The 27,618-nt window shown below is 41.8% G+C and overlaps 1 protein-coding gene across 1 annotated transcript in view; it reads right to left on the bottom strand.

Moving 5' to 3' along the window:
- LOC133402017 (RNA-binding motif, single-stranded-interacting protein 3-like) overlaps positions 1-27,618 on the bottom strand; it is a 148,016-nt gene that overhangs the window by 86,963 nt on the left and 33,435 nt on the right. The window contains exons 2-3 of the mRNA XM_061675568.1: positions 14,733-14,902; positions 4,021-4,079 (exon numbers count right to left, since the gene is read on the bottom strand). Of these exons, the coding sequence (XP_061531552.1) occupies positions 4,021-4,079; positions 14,733-14,902 (229 nt within the window). The remainder of the gene's footprint in view (positions 1-4,020; positions 4,080-14,732; positions 14,903-27,618) is intronic.

Below are 27,618 nucleotides of genomic sequence, written 5' to 3'. Positions count from 1 at the left end.
AGTTTCTCTCACATACAGAAAGTACAACTTTGTGCAAACTGACAAACATTCAAGAGCAGGAAAGGTGACCTAAAAAGCCATCTGCATCTGTCATGGTGGAGGCAGTTTTATGGCATGGATGCATATGACTGTCCTATTGGCTGGAGTTAATTAAGGATGTGTCCTCTACAGAAGCAACAAGATGAATTCTGAGGTGTACACTCTCTTTTCTCACATTCAGCCTCAAGGTGCTTACAAACGGCACTGGAGTCCACAGTGCCAACTGCAAGGTGGGGTGTAGCACAGTACCGGGATGATGGGGGCACGGCGCAAGTTTGTCCATATTTGCTGCTGGTTGCGTAGTGACCGAACAGGTAGTAGCCTGTTGCCTTTTCCTGCTGATGTGGACATAAAGCATGCTATAGCTCGACAATATGTATTTGCCACTGCTACAACCGAAAGCCCTGGCTTTGCTTATAATAAGAAGGAGCGCACAAGTAAATAATGTGTGGCTATGCTATATTTTATTTATAAATGAAGATTTTTATTCTTAAAAATGCTAAAATCTTTCATTTCTACCACTGTCAAGGAACCTGGTACATCCAAAGTAGGGGACATCTCCCTCCATCACTGTGTCTTTTTTACAATAGTCACCATACATCAACTATCTTGTGTCCCAGACATCAGGACACTGGGACACCGCATGAATTATTGATTCCTCAATTTTCATCTTTCTTTGTTTCTTTGCTATTTTCACGATAAAACTCTGCCTACATTCTCTTGCTGTTGTCTATTATAGAGATGAGCTAAACTGGCAACCTTGCCCTCATCAGCTGGGTTTGTGTAAAAATCTATTTAGCAACATCTTCTCTGTGGACTGTTTTCTTTTCTTTTACATATTGTATTGCACAGGCAAATAAGTGCACAGAGTGTAATCTTCCATTTATTATTGTGTGTTCCGTGTTACTTTAACCCATACAAATGCAGAAGCTTGTGTGGTAAAGTATGAGTATATTTAACTTTTAATACATTGGCGGCCTTCAACATGACAACAATGCCTAAACAATAGACTGATCTGATCTGTCTCCATCTGTCTCTCTTTTGTCTTAGTCAAATCTTACCCAAATGAAGAGCCTGTCTGCTAAATAACCACTTTGAAAGGGTACCCTCCTTTTCTGTCAGTCTCAGGCTATTTTTACCCACTCCTCCCGTCTTCCTTGCGGTGCCTCCCGTCCATCTCTCCCTTCCCATGAGAAGCCTCTGTGCCAATTTATACTCTCTTAGTCACGGTAAGACCTTATCTTGTCCCAACTGAATGCCTTTGCAATCAAATCAACACTTATCTGGTTGTAAGCCCCTCTAATGGTTAACTCATAATGAAACTCATTGTGACTCAGCAACTCTTTAAGACATACATGAAGTTAACGTTGCAAGCTAAAAAAAAATAAATTCTAATAAGGACAGTGATTGCTGCAGATGCTTGATTTTGTGCATGACAGTAAACTGACTGCATGCATTTATGGCAGGATGAATGAGTTTATATCATTCTGATCGCAAATTTACATAGTAGTATTACTGGCAAATATATTACTCTGTCTAAAATGGTTATTGTCACTGCGAAAAAATATACCTTGATTACCCATTGTCATTCCATAGTAGAAATGTCAAACATTTGTGGAAAATGATAAAGGTCTTCAAGGAAAATAAAGGAGTTTAAGGCATCACAATAGTTTTGACTTTTGACAGAATTTGCAGACTCATCCTGACTACATGAGAATGTCACTTCCAAATATGGTGTTGGATACCAGATTTTTAATATTACACTTAAAGCATTATTAAATATGTCCTGCTTTACTAATGCTGGTGTAAAATAGACTAAAAATACATACTTGAAAAAAAGAAAAAGAAACGAGCCACTGAATATATTGAATCATTACAACTACTGACATGATTTGTTTGGAATTGTGCACACCTGCTAAATTAGGATGACTGAACAGAGTGGAGCGGGTTGTAATTAGATTAGGCACAGGAGGTGCTGTAAAAATACTTCATTTGGAGCTAATAATGAGATCTCTGCAATAACCACCTATAAGACTGTGTTTCTCTTGTTACAATTGCAGTTGATTACATGTACTCTATGTCGCTGACTTTAAAAAACAACACATCAGTATGCTTTTGAGTACCGTCCATAAGGAGGAGCAGTTAGTCCTGCATGAGCCCTGTGAGTGTCTTGAAAGTTGATGACTCCAATCATATTGATTAGTGCTTTGCAGAGCTGTGGACTCGAGTCACATGACTTGGACTCCAGTCAGACTCGAGTAATAAATTTGATGACTTTAGGCTCGACAATTCGACTTGCAAACCGAGTTGGACTTGAACAGCAATGACTCGTGACTTCACACATATATATATATAGTAGCGTATATTAGTGTTTGGATAACACGTAATTTATTTTAGAAATAAATTCGTCGAAGCAGCGATGCCTGCTTTGCTTCCGGTTTAGCGTGATTTGACGCTTAACGTTATAAATGAAGCTAGTTTGTGTCATAGAGGGCACCACGTCACTTTTTATATGTATAAAACTGAGGGAAATCGACGAGAAACCTTTTATCAGTCTCATAATCTAAAGGTTATTACATTTTATGAAATAGGAGTTCTAGATGACACAGGCTTCCTTAATAAAGCCGTGCCGAAGTCACCCCGAACAAGGCAGAGGAAAAAGCAAGAGTGCCAGACACAAAAGAGAGAGAGTAGGCGGGAGTCAGAGGTTAAATACCCAGGGAGCGTGTCGAAGGGACAGAGGAAACTGGACAAGACCACGCCCAACGACTTGAATTTAGTCGATAAGTTTTCCATAAAAGTGGTGTATAAATCATATCTTAATATAAAATACTCCCAACTTTGTACTCTTTACTCATAGATCAAGCATATAGAATGATTGTTTAAACTTTAGTCTTGGCACATCAACTGCTTATGGTTCAATCACATTTCATGATGCTTGGCTTCAAACCAAGACAAACAGTTCTCAGAGTCTCGCAGCTGCGCATGTAAAGTTGACACACTGACACAGACATCAAGGCATACATTTGGAATATTTCTGCAGAGTTCGTGAAATATTAAAAAGGACATTGTATCTTCAGTTAAAAACAACTTTGAATGGAAGTTCACGTGTTGCAGTACTCTCAAACGGGTGGCGCCTTGCGTGCATGTTTGAATATTAAGCAAATAGTTAATTGCTCTATTTCCGTTCCATTGTCGACCTGTCCCAGCCTGGTCTTCTCAGAAAGAGGATCCCCAACCAACTGGCTGCTCTCAATTCAAACGAAGAGAAGGACTCCTTGATGACTGCGAACCAAGATTTCGAGGGGATCTGCTAATTAAAAAGTCCACTTGACATACGCCAGGTGTCCTCTTAGTGGCCGTCTCACAGCAGGACTGCAAGGAAGAATGCGGCTTATCAAGTTGAGGGGGAGGTTTTGGCAACTGGGTCAGAGTCACTCTGTATTTTCACTTTGTCTTCTCAATTAAATGCATGACTGACAGCTGTTTGACCAGCTATTGGTGAGCTAAATTGCAAAGCTAACCTAGCTTACCTGTTTTTGTAGGTTTCATAGTGACAGATGAAGTCTGATGTCATAGTTGTTATGTCCACTACCTTTGAGTGGCAAACCTTGCATGTTGCCATTGTGTTTTTTGCTATTTAATCAAAAACATAATCCTTGCCTCACTGGTGGCAAAGATTGCCAGGTTTGGCTACTCACATCCGACTCGAACCAAGTCATGTGACTTAAATTTCCCCACCTCTGGTGTGTGGAGTGTATGTTGTGTGTGTTATGTGGGTATTATCTGTATGGATGTAAATTGAGAGTTTTGGCTCCCTGAGGGAAGACGTTCTTTATGAACATCTCTGTCCTGGCAGGAACAGATCTAATCTGATCGAGCAGATACTGTATAATACTCAAATGATATTTTAACATTTTAAAATCAGAATATACAGTATGTCTGTGTTTATGGGTAACATGACACCCAGCAGATACTTACCTTTACACTGATTGGTGTTCTTGTCCAGAATGGCCTTTGTAGAAACAATTTTGCCATATCTGTGAAAAAAACACAACAATGTTTTTATTAGCCATTAATTCAGTCACACATTAAATAAAAAGCCAACAATGTGTATGATGACTGAAATATCATAGCTACAGTCTAAAATTTATATATCCCTCAGACAACAGAAGCAGCAATATTTGGGTCCTCTGACTTTTCACTCGTTTCTTTTGGCTTGGTCTGATCATTTCTATTTTTATTTTATTATTCATGTATTTAGTTTATGGACAATGTACACATATATTAATCCAGTGGTGTGAAGTGGGGACCTTCTCTGCTGGCCTAACCCTTATCAAAAGCATTGACCTCCATTTACAACCCCGATTCCAATGAAGTTGGGACGTTGTGTTAAACATAAATAAAAACAGAATACAATGATTTGCAAGTCTTGTTCGACCTATATTTGATTGAATACACTACAAAGACAACATATTTAATGTTCAAACGTTATTGTTTTTAGCAAATAATCATTAACTTAAAATTTCATGGCTGCTGGGACAGGCTCATGTTTACCACTGTGTTACATCACCTTTTCTTTTAACAACATTCAATAAATGTTTGGGAACTGAGGACACTAATTGTTGAAGCTTTGTAGGTGGAATTCTTTCTCATTCTTGCTTGATGTACAGCTTCAGCTGTTCAACAGTCCGGGGTATCGGTTGTCGTAGTTTACGCTTCATAATGCGCCACACATTTTCAATGGGAGACAGGTTTGTACTGTAGGCAGGCCAGTCTAGTACCCACACTATTTTACTAGTAAGTCACGCTGTTGTAACACGTGCAGAATGTGATTTGGCATTGTTTTGCTGAAATAAGCAGGGGCGTCCATGAAAAAGATGTTGCTTGGATGGCAGCATATGTTTCTCCAAAACCTGTATGTACCTTTCAGCATGAATGGTGCCTTCACAGATGTGTAAGTTACCCATGCCATTGGCACAAACACAGCCCCACACCATCACAAATGCTGGCTTTTGAACTTTGTGTCCATAACAGTCCGAATGGTTCTTTTCATTGTTCAATTGTGAAATTGTGGATGTCTTGTCCCCGGAAGACACGACATCCACAATTTCCAAAAACGATTTGAAATGTGGACTCGTCGGACCACAGAACACTTTTCCACTTTTCATCAGTCCATCTTAGATGAGCTCGGGCCAAGAGAAGCTGGCGGCGTTTCTGGGTGTTGGTGATAAATGGCTTTAGCTTTGCATAGTAGAGTTTCACTTACGGATGTAGCGCTGAATTGTATTTACTGACATTGGTTTTCTGAAGTGTTCCTGAGCCCATATGGTGATATCCTTTACACATTGTTGTCAGTTTTTGACGCAGTGCCGCCTGAGGGATCGAAGGTCACGGGCATTCAATGTTGGTTTTCGGCCTTGCCGCTTATATGCAGTGATTTCTCCAGATTCTCTGAAACTTTTGATGATATTATGGACCGTAGATAAATAAAATCCCTAAATTCCTTGCAACTGTACGTTGAGGAACATTGTCCTTAAACTGTTCGACTGTTTTCTCACACACTGAACCTCGCCCCATCTTTGCTGGTGAATAGCTGAGCTATTCAGGCAAGATCCTTTTATACCCAATCATGGCACCCACCTGTTCCCAATTAGCCTGTTCACCTGTGGGATGTTCCAAACAGGTCTTTGATGAGCATTCCTCAGCTTTCTCTTTCTCTTTTTTGCCACCTGTCCCAGCTTTTTTGGAAAATGTTACAGCCATAAAATTCTAAGTTAATGATTATTTGCTAAAAACAGTAAGGTTTATCAGTTTGAACATTAAATAGCTTTGTAGTGTATTCAATTAAATATGGGTTGAACATGATTTGCAAATCATTATGTTGTGTTTGACACGTCTCAACTTCATTGGAATTGGGGTTGTATTTAGGAGAAAAGAGAGGAGCACATGGGGGAATAGGACGAGGGAGAAAGAAATCAGCACATATTGAGTGTAATCCAAGCCTCCTGACTATGATCATATGATGATCCAAGGGTAGGGGGGAAATCCATAACAGGGCATTAAAACATAGAAGAGCAAGACAAGACAAGAAGAACTAGGTTAAAAGCCAGAACATTTTTTATTTTGGATAAAGGGGGTAGAGAGAAATGGGGAGGTTTTCAGAGTCCTATCTGTTATACACTCAGGACATTCCCCTGACATGACTCTTTGTATGCTTTGCAGTTTTGTTCATTTATAATACTGATGATAATAATTATTCTGCATTTTCCCAGGCTGAAAATGTAAGCATGAATTACCCCTAGATTTCAAATATTTTTGGTGTTAACCTCATTCCTCCACAACTAACTGACATATTGCGTAGGTAGTAAATATGTAACTATTTATTTATCTATAACACAACGTCCTAACTTCATTGGAATTAGGGTTGTACAACTTATATATAAAATGTTATTAATTTATTTCCAACAGTCTCCTGTATTCATTTCATAGCGTGTGTCTTGGCTGAACAGCCTCCATTCAGTTAAGGGATTATTTTTTTTTTGGTCCAATCAGATTTCAGCTTCAATGTGTGTTGCCATATGAATGTAATCTTCCGAGAGCCTTCAGACTCAAGATCACTGGCCAATGTCAAATACACACAATAAAAATATTTGATTCTTTCTTCTTTTTTTTTCTTCTTTTTTCAAACCAATCTGAACCAATCAAATTTCTGTTTTAATAAACAGCAGCAGCTAGCAGGCCTCCAGTGATGTTAGAATTTTTCCGTCGTCTGACTGCGATTGGCTGGTGACCAGTTCGGGGTGTACCCCACCTCTCGCCCGAAGATACCTGGGATAGGCTCCAGCATACCTGCAAACCTAGTGAAGATAAACGGCGTAGAAAATGGATGACTGGTTTAGAGCTACTCAAGTGGAATTTTTCAGCATTACGTGAAGCACACGTCTGAGCACGGTGACGAACATGACGGAAATGATGGTGAAAAATTCCTTTTCATGGCAGACTTTTCAAGACAAACTGGCCATTGTGGCAGTAAGTCGGACGAGGGCTGGCATGTTGCAACCCGGTAAAGGATTTATTAGCCACTTCAACAAGGTAGCTGGCTCTGACCCAACACAGCTAACAACAGAGGATGGAGTTTGTCTATAAATAAGATGCATCTCTGGTGAGTACGATGTGTTTTATTAAAACCTTTTAGGCTTTTGTCACCTTATTAGATAAACAATGATTATGAATTGCTTTAGAGTGGAGATTTGGTTTCAGAACCACAGTAAAAGTTTAGCCTGCTAAAACAGCACATTTAACTTTTTTTCCCCCCCCAGCACATTTGAATTGAGTAAGCCTGGTGTATTAAAATTATTAAAAAAATGTAAATATTATTATTAAAATTATCCAAAATGCATCTCCCGCCACCGCAAAAATCAGAAGATGCCTGCACCAAAGTTAGCAAAAAGTTAATTTCCATCTGTAGTCTAGAACATATAACAAACAAATATAACTAAAAAACAAACATATAAACCTTAAAAATTGGGGTACACAACCACTAACACAGACTCATGAAACATATAATAAAAATGCATCATAGCTAAAATGATGAGAACATACAGTGCAAGGATAGGGACAATGTAAAAAGGTCTAATTGAAAAATTCACAGTGAGAGAACATTAACACTCTTACAAGTTCAATTAAAAACATCAACCATGGTAGTTCAGTTTCAGGGAATTTAGAATTACAGAGTATTTTTAAACACCAACAATGGTAATTTACAGTAACAGGATAATAGTTCTTTGTTTGTTTGTTTGTTTGTTTTAAAAAGAAGTAAGATCACTCCGTTGAACATTTATTCAAAGCGAAAACAAGACAGCAGCAAACTCAGTCAACGATGACAGCTTTGATTGTTTAAGATCCACTTTTTTTCAAAAGTTGGAATTCACAGCATGGATACTTGCAGCTCTGGAACATTCCAAATGTTATACTGCTCTCTTTTTATTTGGTGTCTGTGCTACTTTAAAGGGACCAGCAGTATATAATTCATTAGAATCATACTCTTCAACTCAACTATTTCTTTTTGTCATTTGTATTCAAAGGGCACTGTCAATGGAGGGCATGTAGTGTATTTGTATTGTATTTTAAGTCCTCATTATCACCTTACTACTCTCTGTGACGGACACACGTAAACCACACTTGACTTCTTATGTCTTGACAGCTCTACCGTTTTCTTTCTCTCCTTCCATTAGTTAACCCTCCCCTCCTCCTACTCTCACTTGCCACCTTGGTGCGTGCTGAAAGAAGCTAATAATATTTCTTATCAGCTCTCAGTTTTAGTCTCCCTGAGACTGGCAGACAAGCTAAGAAAATAAGACATAGGAGGGGATAGTAAAGCCACTTTTTTCACCAAACAGTATGCATCTGTGCAGTTTGATATCTTACACATTAGTCTGTGGAAGAATTCTGCCAATTATAGTCCCACTTTTTAGCACCCTTTTGTTGGCATACCGGTCAGACTAGAGCAGTAGTATCACATGTGGAAGGAATACAACAGTGAGACATGCTGCAGTATATTAATTGCTTGACAGGTCTTTTGGAAAAAATAAAAAAATGTCTTGTATTTAAAAATACCTGGAATTATGACCGAGAAATTTGAACCACTTGTTTAATTTGTTTATGTGTTATTTCAGACTGCAATAGTGAACCATGTCTCATTTATTTCTCATAAAATTATTGATTTACTAATCTGGACTGCTTGGTGGAAACATGGCTTCAGAGTAGAGCAGTATAGTCACATTGCAACTCTGTGGAACAGTTCAGTTTAGATTGCCACAGAAGGGTTTCAAACACGAAACCCAGATATGTATTGGCATCAAATTAGTCAAAAGATGAAATGAAACACTGACGGCAAGGAGGACGCGTGAGGAAGATAGTATGGGGTGTTTAATAAATAGGAGATCATTTAGCTGTCACCAGCAAGAGCGTCTCCGTCAGTGAACTCAGACTCGCTCGCCTGACAGCCTCACATCAAACTCTATTGGGACAGGAGATTTTGAGGTAAAAACAGAAGAACAAAAAAAATTATTTTAAAAGACTGCCATCACATGTAACGCAGCATCTAAGTGGCTTATGATCTTGAAATTGGGAGATGTCACTTTTTTCAGAGTAAAGCATCAAGTATTTGAGTAATGTTTCACACTTGGTTCAGACTGTAATCCAGGATACTTGAGGGTATTTACAAATCCACCGGTTGTGGCAGGCTGAAATGATGTTTGTAAGGCCACTTTTGACTGAAGTCGTGCCGTCTGGTAAACAACATATTTGGCTAGTGGTTTGGGGAGAAAACCAATGAATGCAGGCATGGAATATAAAAGGCAGGACGAATCGCCTACACAATTGTGCAGAAACACACACACACACACACACACGTGTACACACACGTCATCACAGATGAAAATCACCAAAGCAGTAATCACGCACTTTAAACATTCCATCTGGCAATGCCCAACTCATTGTTTACTTCTGCCTCAATATAATTCAAACACTACGTGTGTGTGTAAACTCCTACAGTGCACGTGTTAGTAAGCGAGGCAAAACATGTTAGAACATGTGTGGGTGTATTTTCTTGCAACGTGTGACTTTGTGTATATATTTGTGGGGTGATTATAAATGCATGCAAAGATCTCAAGCACCAGCGTTTTGGCAGGTTTTTTTTTCAGGTCAGGCAAGTGAAAACACGCTGAAATTGTATGTGTGTGTGTGTGTGTGTGTGTGCGCGTGTGTGTGTCTGTGTCTGTGTGCGTGAGAAAAATGGAGGAGCAATAAAGAGAGAAGGAGATACCTGACTTGACACATTACGATCCTTGAAACAATATATTCACAGTTGTCTCATTTTACAAAGTGGAAAACGCACACAGCATATGTTGAAGGTGTTTATGTTATTCTCAGACAACTGCACCTTCCCCTCTGTGGATAGGTGTGAGGGGTTGGAAGGAAAGGAACCAGAGGAGAGACGGAAAATAAGGTTTGGGAAGGACAACTCTTTGATAATAGTCCTGCAGCACCAAATTTAATGATGTACGTTCTGAATTTCAGTCAATACTAACATCCCATTAATGAAAGTTCAAATGATCTGCAACTGTAGAGCAGGGGGATAAAATGAGTATTAACATGATACATGCAGCATGGTGGTTGCAGGTGGCTGAAGAAGAAAAAAGTACCGAATGTACTGCTAAATGTACTATTCTGTGTCCAAGTTCAAACTGGAATTCTTTGATTTTAGTAGTGGATGATAGGACATACTGGAAATAACGTTGACCTACCCTTGACTTAGAAAAATGTGACACGTGATATTCATAAATATGTTCTCAAATACCTACAAAGGATGACAAGGACCAAGAGGGTTCGGTTATTCATTACTTTCCTTTATGGCAAATAAACATTGAGAACAAAGATTGGAAGAGTGGGAGCGTGTTTGCTGAATTTACAGGGTATTCATCTTAACTGAATAATGACTAATGTCATGTGGTCAAGCAATATAAACACATGCAGCTACAGTAGCAGATCTGTTTCACTCTTTCTGAAACATTTTTTACCACTCTGAGAAAAATTACCCACTGTTGTGTTCAGTGACATGTTGCGAGATTCATGGCTGTTGAGGCACTGGCCTTACAGTCAGATTTACACATTTATGAGCCAAACAGGGTGGCATATTTGCCATTAAATTAGAAGTCTGACATATTTATGGTTAGATATATTATATTCCATGTTTGGCTTTTATTTGGTGCAAAACTTTAGAATGAATGGACTGCAGCTGCACACTTGATTTTGGAATTGCAGGAAGCTATGTCTCTGTGCAGAACGGTAGCAATGTGAACCTGTGTGCTCTCTTAACTGAGGCAGATTACTGCCTGCCTCACCTAGTGCTTAATTATATGCCGTTTTATGCTATCAGCAAAACTGAACTAACACACACATATGAAATACATTAGACTTAGATCCAAAATAATATTGGACATGTGAAGAGGGACAGAAAAAGGCACTTGCCATACAAGCCTCCTCAACCCGGTAGTGAAGGATTGCACAATCTGAGTTAAGGCTCAGCTGCTCGTTGCCGCACCGCACCTCTGACCCATGTATTTGAACAGGGCATACGGAAATTCAGTAATTTTGACAATTCAACTATGGATGTTATTGGATCCAAAAAGAAAATCAACATAAATGCATAACAGATAACTAAAACAAAAATAATTGTACAACTTGCATTTAATCATTATTTTAGTCTTCATGATGCAGGTGAGCCAGACAGCATCACCTGCCTTCCGTGACCACACGTTGCTAGTTGTGTTATAGATTAACTTGTGATCATTATTCTGTGTGTCAGTTAAACTATCCATCCATCCATCCAAACATCCATTTTCTGTACCGCTTCTCCTCACTGGGCTTGCGGGCGTGCTGGAGACTATCCCAGCTATCTTCGGGCGAGAGGCGGGGTACACCCTGAACTGGTCACCAGTCAATCACAGGGCACATATAAACGAACAACCATTTGCACTCTCATTCACACCTATGGGCAATTTAGACTCTTCAGTCAAGCTACCACGCATGTTTTTGGGATGTGGGAGGAAACCGGAGTACCCAGAGAAAACCCACACGGGCACAGGAAGAACATGCAAACTCCACAGGTGCGGGGCCGGGATTTGAACCCTAATGCTCAGAATTGTGAGGCAGATGTCTTAACCAGTCCCACCGTCCCGCCATCAATTAAACTAATCCCTAAAATTATTTCATCATTTGTGCAAGGTTTATTTCTTTATTTATGTGTAGTGTGGTCCATCCATCCATTTTCTGAGCCACTTCTCCTCACTAGTGTCGCGGGCGTGCTGGAGCCTATCCCAGCTGTCATCGGGCAGGAGACGAAGTACACCCTGAACCGGTTGCCAGCCAATCACTGGGCACATACAAACAAACAACCATTCGCACTCACAGTCACACCTACTGGCAATTTAGTCTCCAATTAATGCATGTTTTTGGGATGTGGGAGGAAACCGGCGTGCCTGGAGAAAACCTACGCAGGCACGGGGAGAACATGCAAACTCCACACAGGCAGGGCCAGGGATTGAACCCAGGTCCTCAGAACTGTGAAGCTGACGCTCTAACCAGTCGGCCACCGTGTCGCCTCGTAGTGTGGTCCATTTCAAGGAACTTAAGTCCAACACGCACCGATGTCTGAGAGTTTACAGATCAGATCTTTACATTCTGACGTCGTACGCATACTACGATACTACGATGTAAGTGAAACATTGTGCTTATGCTTATCCAATGTTGATTGATCAAACGGCATGACAAGTTCACATAAAGGGAGAGAAACAAACTATTTGGATTAAATGTGTATGATGAATATGAATAAAAGCCTTATATTCACAAGAAATAATTACCTGATATTCTTTTCTTTTGCTATCCTTATTTTCATTTTTATGGAATGATTTAAGGGACTATACTGTAAATTCTAGCCATAAATATTACATCAGCTATGTATATACCATTTTTCACATACAATTACAACTGCATTAAATAAATAAGTATACAATACAGCTATTTATCGGTCTGTACGCTTATACTGTGAATAGTGTGCCTTATAATTCTTTGTAACACATTCATGAAGATAGACTGATACTGTTGCTCTTGGTGTGAGCTTTATATTCTGCTCACATTCTTCTCTGTCCCCAGACATTAAAAGTGTGTCCACAGTTTGGGCGACTGAGGGGGTGATTGGAAATGTCAGCTGACAACAGCACTTTTCAGTGACACTCTTAGAACTGGCACAAAGACTGAAAAGAGAGAGGGGGGTACTATTGGGAGGGCGCAGATAGTGTCATAGAAAGAGGTGGCGAGAATGATGGCGTAATGTGAAGGCAGACAGTGGTATTGTTGGGTTCACAGGCAGCTCAATGGGTAAAAAAAAAAAAAAAGAAAAAGGAAAAGGTAGAATGCGTGTCTGTTTGTGTGGCAACAAGAGACTGTCATGTTATTTATTAAAACTATGTGCATGAATGGAAAGCCTGTCAGGATAAAAGTGTCTGTGTTAGAGCTTTTTTTTGGTCTGGGTCTATGTTTGTTGACTGTGTTTATGGTGTGCACATGCATACGTTCAGTGGTGCACGTCATGGCCTTGAGTGACAGGAAATAGCCACTCATTGTATATCTTCAAAAGCCGGAAAGACTTGGAAAGCCAAGTGGGGGCGACCCAAAAGCACACATAGGGCACCTCCCACAGTGACCTTTCCGAAATGTTACTGGCCACTTGGCACAGTGACTGGGACTCTAATGAAACTTTTATTGGCCCCCATTTCTCACACTGTTTCTCCAAAACGCCTCCAGGGCTCAGCTGAAATATTGCAGTCTTGCGCTGCAGAAGGGCAAAATATGCTGTGTGTCTGTGTGCGCATGTGTGTGCGTGTGTGTGTGTGTGTGTGTGTGTGTGTGTGTGTGTGTGCGTGGTACTCTTCTGATCTTTATGGAATTTTATTCTAATCTCATAATATAGTAACATTTCCAAGGAGGCAGTTTAAACTTTTTGTTGAAGTGTATAAAGAGGATTAAACAAAACTGAAACCTCACCAATTACATCATACAATTAATTGGGTTATAGACATAGGTAGAGCACATTTAATATTTACGATTGCAAAGCAATTATTAAAAGTGTCATACTGTATTTATAAGTTTGATGTTAGTAGTTATTTTTCAGCTTCACATCGAAAATGTCTAAAATGAGTCACAGTGCTCTGTTTTGATTAGCTTATTCATTCATTTTCTACTGTTTATCCTGTTCAATGTTGCGGATGAGCTCGAGCCTATCCCATTTCACTTTGGGCAGGAGGCAGACAACATCCTGTCTTGGTTGCCAGTCAACCAAGTCTTCATAACATTAGATGGGGAGTAATTGAGAAAATATTTACGTTGCACTATGTGTATAACAATGCAAAAGCACTGAAGGCTCAAAACTCTCCAAGCAATAATATCTGTCAAAATAGAATGACTCATGCACAGTGTCATTGCATACTGCCATTATTATGAACCTTCACATAAAAAAGTGATAAAAATGGCTCGGTGGCACAGTGGATGGCAAGGCTACCATGCCTGCCTCACAATCAAGAGGTTTTGGGTTGGTTTTTGTGGCCCTGAACACGATAAACGGTAGAAAATCAATGGACGTTATGGCATTTCTCGATCTGATTTAACATATGCATTGCTTAAATACATATCACTGTCTTAGCAGTGTCATTCCAACATATTAGGTCCATTGGTAATGTCATAATACAGGTATGTCCAACCTGTTCATCATACTGTATTGTTGCTATAACTAATTTTAAATAAGACACAGTTACGTTCCCATTCAGCCTAATTTTACAGCTGTTAAGAAACTATTGCCTGCTCCTGTCATGTTTGCGTTTCTGTGTGGAGGTACCAGCGCAGAGCTAGAACGGATGGGTTCGGTCGTACTGGGTTGTGTTATTTCCTCTCAGGAAGCAGAGATGGAACGCGGAGGTCAATCGCAAACTGTTGATAATCATTCCAAGCTCCCATTGAAGTCATATAAAACTAATTGCAACTAGCTGAGTTGAACTAAGGGATGAGCTCTGTGGAAGGATGGTGTTGAAGTTACATTTAAAGATACATTGATGTCAGACTACAATAGAACTCACGGCTGGCAGAGTTTGATGAGATCTTGGTCAGTGGTAGCTGGTGGCAGGCCTCTGATGTACAGGTTGGTCTTGCTTAGCTGCTCCACCATCCCTCCTCCCTGACCTCCACCTCCTCCTCCTGTGGTGCTGGGGCTGGGCGGTGCCATAGGTGGAGGTGGAGGAGCATAAGACTGTTATAAAAATAACAACAAAAATGACACTCTGGTCACATCATAATAGAAAATATAAAGGAAAAAAGCCACTCTTGTAAATGTGTATACTATATCAGTCATAAATTATTGGTGGATATCTACAAGCAAGACAATTTTCGTGACAGTCAAAAAAATAAGAAAAACCTTCCCCTGTAACCATCCATCCATCCGTTTTCCAATCGTTTATCTTCACTGGGGTCACGGGCGTGCTGGAGCCTATCCCAGCTGACTCTGGCCGAGAGGCAGGGTACACCCTAAACTGGTCGCCACCCAATTGCAGGGCACATAAATAAACAACCATTCAAACTCATATTCACAGCTCTGGGAATTTTGGAGTCTTCAATCAACCTATCATACATGTTTTGGAGATGTGAGAGGAAACCGGAATACCCGGAGAACATCCAAACACCACACAGGCGAGGATGGATTTGAACCAGGAACCTAGAGAAGCGTGTAACCGCATTTATTTCCATCTGGGTGGCCAAATGTGAGAGAGGGGGTTTTAATATAGGGTTAAGGTTTAGAGAAACAGCAACGGAACACAGTCAGCCTGACAAGCAAGTGAGAACCCGGAAAATGCAAGTTTCTTCAGTCTGTGTGGCCACTTATGAAAGCCATGTGGTTGACAAGAAAGAGGAATACGGTAACCAGTTTTGGAAATTGCCTATCTATTGTTAAAATACAGAATAGAATACTATATACTCATATCTTAGTCAGCCAAATGTATTAATTGTCCATGCAGTGATTGTGTAATTATTTCAAATTTCAAAAGTAAAATGATTTATTTTATTTTTTTAATTCAGCAAGGTAAAAGTCAACTTTATTTCAAACTTGAGGGGAGGGCTGAGAGCAAAGAAAAGATTAATATATATCCTAAAATTAATGTTGGAAATGTGGGAAATTCTTGAACTGGACAGAAAATGGATTGATGGTTCATATTTACTTATTTTATCTTTTCATTCATTCCATTGTCAATGCACAAATAGGGTCATGCTGTCTTGTTTGTTTTCTACCGCTTCAATATCCCAATACTGACCACAAGACTTTATAGGTTGGCCATTTCTGGCAGTGCAAGGATTAATGAATGTTTGGAGCTTATGGGTTCAGAGTGCACGCCCACCTCTTCCTGCCAGCTGTCTCTGGCAGACAAGTAGGAGGAAGTAAACAAGCTTGATGGCTCACACAGCAACCGCAATCACAACATTCTCTCTGCTGTCTTGATGTTTGGAGTCGAACAGCCACATTGGCTCTGAAAGACGTCTGGTTTTAACACCAGTTTCACTAATGGGAACTGGATGGAACAAAATCAAGAAGATGCAGCTGTTGAAATGAACACCAGCCAGTTCCACAACATACCACAATGAAAAGCGAGAGAATCAGTCAGGCTGATATGTGAATATGTGTGTATGGTTGTATTTATTGTTTATAATGTCGGTTCTATGCTGTGCAATGTTTGCAGTTTAAGAAAATTAATGCAAGCCCCACTAAACGGTGTAAAACGGGTAGATCATGTTCACACTGTGCGAATGATTAACGCCATTGCGGCACAAGGGTGTATGAGGGGCCGTTAGGGACATAATTCAGGATTAGCTCTCACACTTACTATTCAAATGCGCTCATACACACTACTACACTACCGGCTCTCATAGTCATTCTGCGTTAACCATCCACGAACAGGATGTGAGACGCATCTTCAAACAACAAAAGACTAACAAAGCGGCAGGCCCAGAACCATGTGTCTACCATCCTGTTTCAAACGCTCTGGTTTGGTGCTGCCACAAAAAAGGACAAACTCCGACTGCAACGGACAATCAAAACTTCTGAAAAGATTGTCGGTACCCCCCTACCCACCCTTGAGGACTTGCACGCTGCCAGAACTAAGACAAGAGCGTGCAAAATCCTCTCGGCCCCTCCACATCCCTTCCAGCTCAATGCAAACTAGAACTAGCAGACATTCCAACAGCTTCTTCCCTCTTGCAATCAACTTCTTAAACCGCTAACCTACAATTCCATTGCAACATGCTGCCAATTATTTTGTCTTGAGCTTGTTGTCACATTTCTGTCGGGCCAATTATATATAACTCGTGCACTCACTGCAGTAGTCTCGCCACGCTGCACTATTTGCATATCTGTTGTTGGCCAATATTGGCCACTCATGCCAGAGGAGCATCTGCACCACTTGCACACTGACTGAGGAGTATCTGCAGCATTTGCACAATCAACATTGTCCCAGATTATCACACTACTAGTCACTTTAAACTGCATACACTCCCTGAAGTATCGCCACCCTTTGCACACTGGTCATTGCACCGGACTATTGCAAAATTAGTCATTCAAACTGCTCTAAGTGCTTTTTGCACAATTGTCAAAAAAAATTGTTTTTTATTTGTACCGCCATTACCAGATAACTAGCAACCCTTTATTGCTCAGTGACTGTTTTTGTCAATGTCTTTATGTCTCAAAAGAGTTCTGTCAATTGACTGTCTGTTGTCGTACTAGAACGGCTCCAACTACCGGAGACAAATTCCTTGTGTGTTTTTTGGACATACTTGGCAAATAAAGATGATTCTGATTCGGATAGACAATACTGAAATGTTTTCGCTCATAAACACTAGTGGAATGCTTTCATATGGACGACTCAATGTCCTGCTCTCATAAACACTCAAACGCTCTTATACGTGCTTATACGCATTCATGCGGTTGACTTGCGCGCGTGAGCGTATTTAACATGCGTGCGTGCGTGAATGACATAAATACGTGACCGCGTTTGATGTGCGTGTGAGAGCATTTGACATTCTTGAAGGCATACATACAGTACAAGCACGTATAAGAGCGTTTGACCAGTGTTTATAAGAACTAGTTCAGTGGTGCATAAGATAGTATTTCACTGGTGTTTATGACCGTGAGGCAGATGTGCTAACCAGTTGGCCACTGTGCCGCCATATTTTATATATATATATATATATATATATATATATATATATATATATATATATATATGTTTATATATATATTTATATATATTTATATTATATATATATATTTTATATTTTTATATATATCCATCCATCCATTTTCTGAGCCGCTTCCCCTCACTAGGGTCGCGGGCATGCTGGAGCCTATCCCAGCTATCATCGGGCAGGAGACGGTACCACCCTGAACTGGTACCACCCTGAACTGGTTGCCAGCCAATCGCAGGGCACATACAAACAAACAACCATTCGCACTCACATGCACACCTATGGGCAATTTAGAGTCTCCAATTAATGCATGTTTTTGGGATGTGGGAGGAAACTGGAGTGCCCTGAGAAAACCCACACAGGCATGGGGAGAACATGCAAACTCCACACAGGTGGGGCCTGGGATTGAACCCGGGTCCTCAGAACTGTGAGGCTGACGCTCTAACCAGTCGGCCACCGTGCCGCCTATTTATATATATATATATATATATATATATATATATATATTTTAATTTTATTTGACGGTCATGCTCTGATTTAAGCTACTCAACAGTTACTCAGTACTTAGTCGTTTTTACTTACACTTACTCAAATAATTATTTGGAGGGCTACTTTTTACTTGAGTCATATTATTCTAAAGTAACAGTATTCTTACTTCAGTACAATATTTGGCTACTCTACCCACCTCTGGTTATTATCAATTCAACTCAAAGTGTTGAGATGATTCACTTGTTATTTGATAATTCTCAAGAAGGATCTTATGGACTTTAAGTAGAATATTCTCAAATTGAAACGGTTCACGGTGTACTCCGCCCGCAGATAGCTGGGATTGGCTCCAGCAGCCCGCGACCCGCGTGAGGATAAACAGTAAAGAAAATGGATGGATGGATGAAACTTTTTAGTTGAAGTTAGTATTCTAAATCTTTGGTACTAAATATGAGTAAGATAACTTTACCTGTCAGATAAGTGTAACAGATTTCAAAAGCAGGACAAAGTGGTCTAAGTTACATAAGGTGGTGGTGGTGGGGTGAGGGGGTGGGAGGTGAGGCCGTGACTATGTTTGCCTTTGGCCCCAAAATGACTAGCTAGTTACACCCTAGTTTAAACCAGCGCTACCGCTCGGCATGACAACCAAAGTGGCATTAGCAGGTAATGCATTGATGAAGACGGCAGCTCGCTAGCTGCAAGAACTAATGTAAATTGCAGGACACATTGACCATCAACACTTCAAACGTACGTCACAGTAAAATGCAGGCTTCAATTTGGTGCCAAGCGGCATCGGGTCTTGTCTTCCCTAATGCGCTGTTCCCCGCATCTGGGAAATCCTGTGAGCCTGATTGTTTAGCCTGCAGCGGCTGAACGGTGGATTGAAGCATTTTAGAAAGCGAGGGAAAAATTAAAACCATTAACACAGAACACGGCAGAATGGGGGTACTCACTTTGGCTTTTATTAGGAAGGGTTTTTGAGGTTTGACACAGGCAATTTTGATTCGTCAGCGTAGCGAACATGAGCAATATTCTCTTCGCCGCATCCTGTTTCAATTAGCCATTGGTGAGGTGGTGAACAGGCAGCACAAACCCTGCATTTGAATAGTAAGTGTGACAGCTAATCCTGAATTATGTCCCCCAACAGCCTCTCGTGTGTGTCCACCTCAGTTTGTTGTCATGGCCCGTGAGCAGAAATGTATGATTTAATTTATGCGTATTGAAAAGAAAATAATTGTAAGGAAGAAGAGTCATGAACCACAGTCATGGCTGGGGAAAAGGTACTATCATGGGATGCTAGTGTTCCGAATAGAACAAGTTTACTTTACGTATGTAGTGTTAGCTTTAGCCAGTTAACATTAGCATAGCACACTTAATTACACATCAAGCAATATAATTTTCTTCCACCATTTGTCCTCCATCCTTTGTGTTTGTTGCTGATGATAGTGGCTGTAACTTTACAGACGCAGTGACATTAATGTCATTTCTTGGTGTGTTCCTATGGGTTGGTTCCCTGGAAGAGATCATAGTGGCAGCAGGAGACAACAAATGAAAAATAACACTACAGTATACAGTTTAAAAGGCAGCATTTCAAGTGTATTTCTATAGTTACTGAATGGGATGAATGATCCAAAATATAATTAATAACCTTCCCTACTTTCCATTTAATGTTTGTACCTTTAAAAAAATAAAATAAAAAAATAACTATGACCTTGCAGCTCCAAATAATTTACATGTACACACATTCAGTGACATTGTGAGCAATAAGTAGTTTTGCTATTTACATTCACAACTGCAAATAAATGTGTTTATCTGTTTTATCTTGTTTTATTTCATCTTATTTTCTTATTCTATTTATATTCACAAGTCTTGAGACTTATTGGGCTGATCTGGGACCTTAGGTACCAGATTTTGTGCCATATCATATGTAAATGTATGTTGGTATGACAATTAAACTTCTTGAATCCCTGAATAATGACTGACATATTGTCCAATGATGCATCAACAGTGACTGATAAGCCAGCAAGTGGTCGTGGATGGTACACTTAAGCTTCTTGGGAAGGTGAGACCGGAGCCTGCAGACAGCTTAATGGAATCTTTGACACAGCTGGACAAATACAAATTTATTTTTGGTTTAAAGTTAAAATGCATTTTGTGTTACAGAGATGAAGTAACAGTAAACAAAATTTCCGAAAATTTGTCAGTAACGCTTTTCGTAAAAAAAATATTTGTTATGAGGATTACAATAATAACAACAAATTGAACCATAAAGGCTCAATTAATCCCGACGGGTAGGCTGCATGTAGCCTGAAGCTGGTGTAACAAAGTCCAGTCTTCATAAATGACATCATTATTGACTACTACACAGCATCACAGCCACAAGGTAACCTATCATTTCCTCAAGTGGCTGCCTGCCGCCTGACGGCCCCTTCAGTATGAGTCTTTTAGCAATGAAGTCAGTTATTTTAGGGCACTTATAGTTCACTTTCACTGAATCAATTGAAGGGGTTTTAAACTCTGTTTCCTCCCTGGTTATGTTTTTTCACGATATTTCTTTACCAATGTTGACCAAATTACCACCACCAAAGGGAAAAACAAACTCGAGCACCAAAATTCTGGGTCATCTATCTCATGAATCCCAACATTCAAGAGAGGAAGAAAAGACCACCAGGCGGAGGTATACAAATACCACAACGTTTCTCTCTTTTGCTCCCGACACCATATCAAAGCCATGGCCGAGGAACCGCTTTCAGCCAATTTGTTCAGCTGTCAGAGTCTGGCCGATAGTGAGCTGCGAATGTGTCAGAAACTGTGATAGGGAAATCCTTTGAAATGTTGATTCACTCTCTTTCTACACTCTTCTCCCGCCTTCACTCAATGTCAAATTCCACTACTATTTTGTTGCTCATAATTCCTTTGCTGTTTTTACCTCTGTCCTTCCATTTTCTCCATAACCTCTGTATTTCCTCCTCCCTCGCTCTTGGCCTCCTCTCTTTATCACTGTCTTTTCTCTTGAAGGATAATTCTGCAGTAGGAGCGTGCAGAGTGAAGGCTGCTTCTCAGCTGGTATTATTGACACTTCTTACTACAGTGGAGCAGCTCTCACAGTGGGAGAAAAGACTCAGAGGCGGTGACAAAAACTGTCACACAAAGCAAACAAAGCGTCACCAAGGTTTTTAAAGATTTCATGCTTGGTTGAAACTGAACAGCAGCTCAACAGCAAAAGATTTCTGCAGTGTCAGGAATGTGCAGTTTGACTACCTACTGAGCATATCCAGTATATGATTACACAGTGAAGGCCCTTAATGTGTGTGGGGGGGGGGAGATGCCACATGTCAACATAATAATAATAATAATAATAATAGCCTAATTTTTGACACTAGTCGTACTGGATCTCAAACTTGTACTTGTGTTGTAGACGGCAAGTATAAACAGCTACCCATCCATATAGTTTCAATACCGTACTCCATATTCTATGTATAGTCAATGGGTGGGATGGGGACTTAGCTGACTTAGGCCTGGTACACATGTAGGGAGTTTTCAAATCTTAAAAGATTTTTTTTAACTGTGAAAGACCCCACACATTAGGATAAAAAAATAAATAAATAAAATAAAAAAACAGGCATTTAATCATTTTGGTCTTATTGTGTGTGGTTTGCTCCGATAACCTCAACACGTAACACCACACACAAAGATTCTGTTTTGCTGCCAATCTCTAAATCTCACGTGATCTCACAAAAACAAAGACGGGCAGACACTTCCGGGTATGCGCTAATCTTTGCCAACTGTTGCCAAAGAGAATGGAGGCGGGACTGTTTTAGAATGACGATTTTGTCAGTAAAAAAGCCTTGCTTTGGAAAATAATTCTTGTTGTCTGGGGAACCAAAAATGACATTGAGTAAGATATGTTTATTTTTATTTAAGGCCACTTTTTTGTTCGTCAGTTAGGTCGCTTCTTGATTGGCTACATTCCATTTACGTTACGTCACAATTCATGGGGTCATGACTCAAGCAAAGTCGGCTTCCCCCAGACACATTACTGGTTTTGGCCGTAAATTTTAAATGCATTCAATTTTTAAGATTGGCGGCCCCGACACGTTTCGCACCTTTCAATCGGGACAAATCCTCTCTTAACACACCTCAGACCTAATGATAATGTTAATGAGCCGTTGTGGTTAATATAGTTGTCTGCCGTCTATACAAAGCCATGTGCATCCATCTTGCTAGAGCGCTTCACTTCCTCATTTGAGTGTACGCACACCCGATTGGACGCATAACCCACGTGACCATGTGTGTGTGTCAAATAAAATAGCCTGATTGGCACACACCGGCCTCTGTCCCAGCAAACGCAGACCCATTGCTGAAGCAATCATAGCATTTTGGAGGTACTGTATACAAATGTAAACATTGGATAGATGGGGATAGAAGTGCACAGTAATATTTGATAGATAGATAGATAGATAGATAGATAGATAGATAGATAGATAGATAGATAGATAGATAGATAGATAGATAGATAGATAGATAGATAGATAGATAGATAGATAGATAGATAGATAGATAGATAGATAGATAGATAGATAGATAGATAGATAGATAGATAGATAGATAGATAGATAGATAGATAGATAGATAGATAGATAGATAGATAGATAGATAGATAGATAGATAGATAGATAGATAGATAGATAGATAGATAGATAGATAGATAGATAGATAGATAGATAGATAGATAGATAGATAGATAGATAGATAGATAGATAGATAGATAGATAGATAGATAGATAGATAGATAGATAGATAGATAGATAGATAGATAGATAGATAGATAGATAGATAGATAGATAGATAGATAGATAGATAGATAGATAGATAGATAGATAGATAGATAGATAGATAGATAGATAGATAGATAGATAGATAGATAGATAGATAGATAGATCCCGAAAGGGTAACGATGATCCCCCTTCCCATGGGCTCACCACCTGTGGGAGGGGCCATAGGGGTCGGGTGCAGTGCAAGCTGGGTGGTGGCCGGAGGCGGGGACCTTGGCGATCCGATCCCCGGCTACAGAAGCTGGCTCTATGGACGTGGAATGTCACCTCTCTGGCAGAGAAGGAGCCCGAGCTTGTGTGTGAGGTCGAGAAGTTCCGACTAGATATAGTCAGACTCGCCTCCACGCACAGCTTGGGCTCTGGTACCAGTCCTCTCGAGAGGGGTTGGACTCTCTTCCAGTCTGGAGTTGCCCACGGTGAGAGGCGCCGAGCAGGTGTGGGTATACTTATTGCTCCCCGGCTCGGCACCTGTACGTTGGGGTTCACACCGATGGACGAAAGGGTAGCCTCCCTCCACCTTCGGGTGGGAGGGACGGGTCCTGACTGTTGTTTGTGCCTATGCACCAAACAGCAGTTCAGAGTACCCACCCTTTTTGGAGTCCTTGGAGGGGGTGCTGGAGAGCGCTCCCGCTGGGGACGCCATCGTTCTGCTGGGGGACTTCAATGCTCACGTGGGCAATGACAGTGAGACCTGGGAGGAACGCCCCCCCACCCCCCACACACTGCCTACCCCCCGATCAGAACCAGAGCGGTGTTCTCTTATTGGACTTCTGTGCTCATCACGGTTTGTCCATAACGAACACCATGGTCAAGCATAAGGGTGTCCACACGTGCACTTGGCACCAGGACACCCTAGGTCGCAGCTCGATGATCGACTTTGTGGTCATGTCATCGGACTTGCGGCCGCATGTCTTGGACACTCGGGTGAAGAGAGGACCGGAACTGTCAACTGATCACCACCTGGTGGTGAGTTGGCTCCGATGGTGGGGGAAAATGCCGGTCCGACGTGGCAGGCCCAAACGTATTGTGAGGGTCTGCTGGGAACGTCTGGCGGAATCCCCTGTCAGAAGGAGTTTCAACTCCCACCTCCGACAGAACTTTGCTGATGTTCTGGGGGAGGCGGGGGACATCGAGTCCGAGTGGACCATGTTCGGCGCCTCCATTGCTGAGGCGGCCTACCGGAGCTGTGGCAGTAAGGTGGTTGGTGCCTGTCGTGGCGGCAATCCCCTAACCCGTTGGTGGACACCGACAGTGAGGGATGCCGTCAAGTTGAAGAAGGAGTCCTATCGGGCCTTTTTGGCCTGTGGTACTCCTGAGGCAGCTGATGGGTACCGGGTGGCCAAGCGGAATGCAGCTTTGGTGGTCGCTGAAGCAAAAACTCAGCCATGGGAGGAGTTCGATGAGGCCATGTAGAAAGACTTCCGGATGGCGTCGAGGAAATTCTGGTCCACCATTCGGCGTCTCAGAAGGGGGAAGCAGTGCACCATCGACACTGTGTATGGTGGGGATGGGGCGCTGCTGACCTCGACACGGGACGTTGTGAGCCGGTGGGGAGAATACTTCGAAGACCTCTCAATTCCACCGACACACCTTCCCATGAGGGAGCAGAGTCTGGGTTCTCTGAGGCGGGCTCTCCTATCTCTGGGGTTAAGGTCACCGAGGTGGTTAAAAAGCTTCTCGGTGGCAGGGCCCCGGGGGTGGATGAGATTCGCCTGGAGTTCCTCAAGGCTCTGGATGTTGTAGGGCTGTCCTGGTTAACACACCTCTGCAACATCGCGTAAACATCGGGGACAGTGCCTCTGGATTGGCAGACTGGGGTGGTGGTCCCCCTTTTTAAGAAGGGGGACCGGAGGGTGTTTTCCAACTACAGGGGGATCACACTCCTCAGCCTCCCTGGTAAGGTCTATTCAGGGGTGCTGGAGAGGAGGGTCCGTCGGGAAGTTGAATCTCAGATTCAGGAAGAGCAGTGTGGTTTTCGTCCTGGCCGTGGAACAGTGGACCAGCTCTACACTCTTAGCAGAGGGTGCATGGGAGTTCGCCCAACCAGTCTACATGTGTTTTGTGGACTTGGAGAAGGTGTTCGACCGTGTCCCTCGGGGTGTCCTGTGGGGGGTGCTTTGAGAGTATGGGGTACCGAACACCCTGATACGGGCTGTTTGGTCCCTGTAGACCAAACAGCCCGTATCAGGAGTTTGGTCCGCATATCCGGCAGTAAGTCGGACTCGTTTCCGGTGAGGGTTGGACTCCGCAGAGTATGCCCTTTGTCACCGATTCTGTTCATAACTTTTATGGACACAATTTCTAGGCGCAGCCGAGGCGTAGAGGGGGTCCGGTTTGGTGGTCTCAGTATTGCATCTCTGCTTTTTGCAGATGATGTGGTTCTGTTGGCTTCATCAAGCCGTGACCTCCAACTCTCACTGGAGCAGTTCACAGCTGAGTGTGAAGCGACTGGGATGAGAATCAGCACCTCCAAATCTGAGACCATGGTCCTCAGTCGGAAAAGGGTGGCGTGCCCTCTCCAGGTCGGGGATGAGATCCTGCCCCAAGTGGAGGAGTTCAAGTATCATGGGGTCTTGTTCACGAGTGAGGGAAGAAGGCAACGGGAGATCGACAGGCGGATCGATGCAGCGTCTGCAGTGATGCGGACTTTGTATCGATCCGTTGTGGTAAAGAAGGAGCTAAGCCGGAAGGCGAAGCTCTCGATTTACCGGTCGATCTACGTTCCTACCCTCACCTATGGTCACGAGCTGTGGGTCGTGACTGAAAGAACAAGATCCCGGATACAAGCAGCCGAAATTAGTTTCCTCCGCAGGGTGTCCGGGCTCTCCTTTAGCGATAGGGTGAGAAGCTCGGTCATCCGGGAGGATCTCAGAGTAGAGCCGCTGCTCCTCCACATCGAGAGGAGCCAGATGAGTTGGCTGGGGCATCTGATTCGGATGCCTCCCGGACGCCTCCCTGGTGAGGTGCTCCTAGCACGTCCCAACGGGAGGAGACCCCGGGGACGACCCAGGACACACTGGAGAGACTACATACTTCGGCTGGTCTGGTAATGCCTCGGGATCCCCCCGGAAGAGCTGGATGAAGTGGCTGGGGAGAGGGAAGGCTGGGCATCCCTGCTAAAGCTACTGCCCCCGCGACCTGACCTCGGATAAGCGGTAGAAAATGGATGGATGGATAGATATATATGTATATTTGTGTGTGATATGGTGGTGGCAAGCAACCAAAAATGAGTTTAAAAAAAATGATGGCCCTACAACTTCTAAGAAAAATACAGCTTCATTATACACTAGACTGGGCATAATTAAGAGTCTTTGTTTGTCATTGTCTCCTATTAACCCAAGGTGAGACCAATACATTGAAGAAAAACTAATTACAACTACAGTACTTTCAGTGTAATGCTAAGTCGTATTTTTAATCATCTAATTTTTTTTCTAAGCCTGTCTTTCAAAACATTGTTTTACGCGAAACCAGTCTGTGGCACAACAAAAAAAATGGTTGACGACCGCCGGTTTGGCGAGGTTATATTACAATGAGTCTATTAACTGCTGCCTTGATACATTTAATCAAGGCGTCTTAAGGCATAACATGCACTTTTCATGCACTTTGAAAATGTTGGAATGGGCATGTTTTACACTGCATTTTTTGCATGGTTCAAACAGCCTACAGCAGGAATCCTGCAGCAGAGGAAAGCTGAAAGTTTCACGAAAGGGACAGCATGGAAATTATGTGAGATGAGGGGTAAAGGAAAGGAAATGATAATGTCCCAGAGAGAGGTGAACTTTGGGTGAATGGTAAGGGGAAAAGAAACACAGAACGTTGGTGAATGGAGGAAGCTGAATGAAAAGGATCAAGGGGAAGCGACCTATCGGGGAAGAGAGAGGGCGACATTTGTGAGAAGTCTGTTCCGGCCTCCTCTGATGCTTCCTGAAACACAGAGGAAAGAATGCAGGCTATTTTGAGGTCCAAAAGAGATCCTCACGTACACTCTTGGTGTGTAAACACAGCAGTGGAAGGTTTTAAGGAGCGTGGGGCCTGATATACTGCACGGTCCGCATTTGGAGATGGCATAGACTGCTAAATTTAACCCACAGGCTTAACTTTGGTTTACATCACTAACTATGAAAAGACACATCACATCTCCTAGGAATGTACACAATTAACTCATTGTGGCATATATAGGTGATGCAGGTCATCAGACACAATTTTTGGGAGTAATTAAAAAAGCATAAATGGGCAACATGGATGACAAAGCAGTTAAACATGTCCAGGTGTCAATAACCAATTGAAAGCTGGTCTTGGGACAACTGATACAGTATACTAATGGGTTTACAATTGGCATTTGACAAACCAATAAGTGAGAAGAGCCATATTGGCAGAAATTACACCATTGGGCCATCTAATGAAATTAACCCAC

Source organism: Phycodurus eques, chromosome 4 (assembly GCF_024500275.1).
Source record: "Phycodurus eques isolate BA_2022a chromosome 4, UOR_Pequ_1.1, whole genome shotgun sequence".
Classification (NCBI taxonomy): Eukaryota; Metazoa; Chordata; class Actinopteri; order Syngnathiformes; family Syngnathidae; genus Phycodurus; species Phycodurus eques.
The sequence above is the reverse complement of the archived record's forward strand: the minus strand, read 5'-3'. Positions and strand labels throughout refer to the sequence as shown.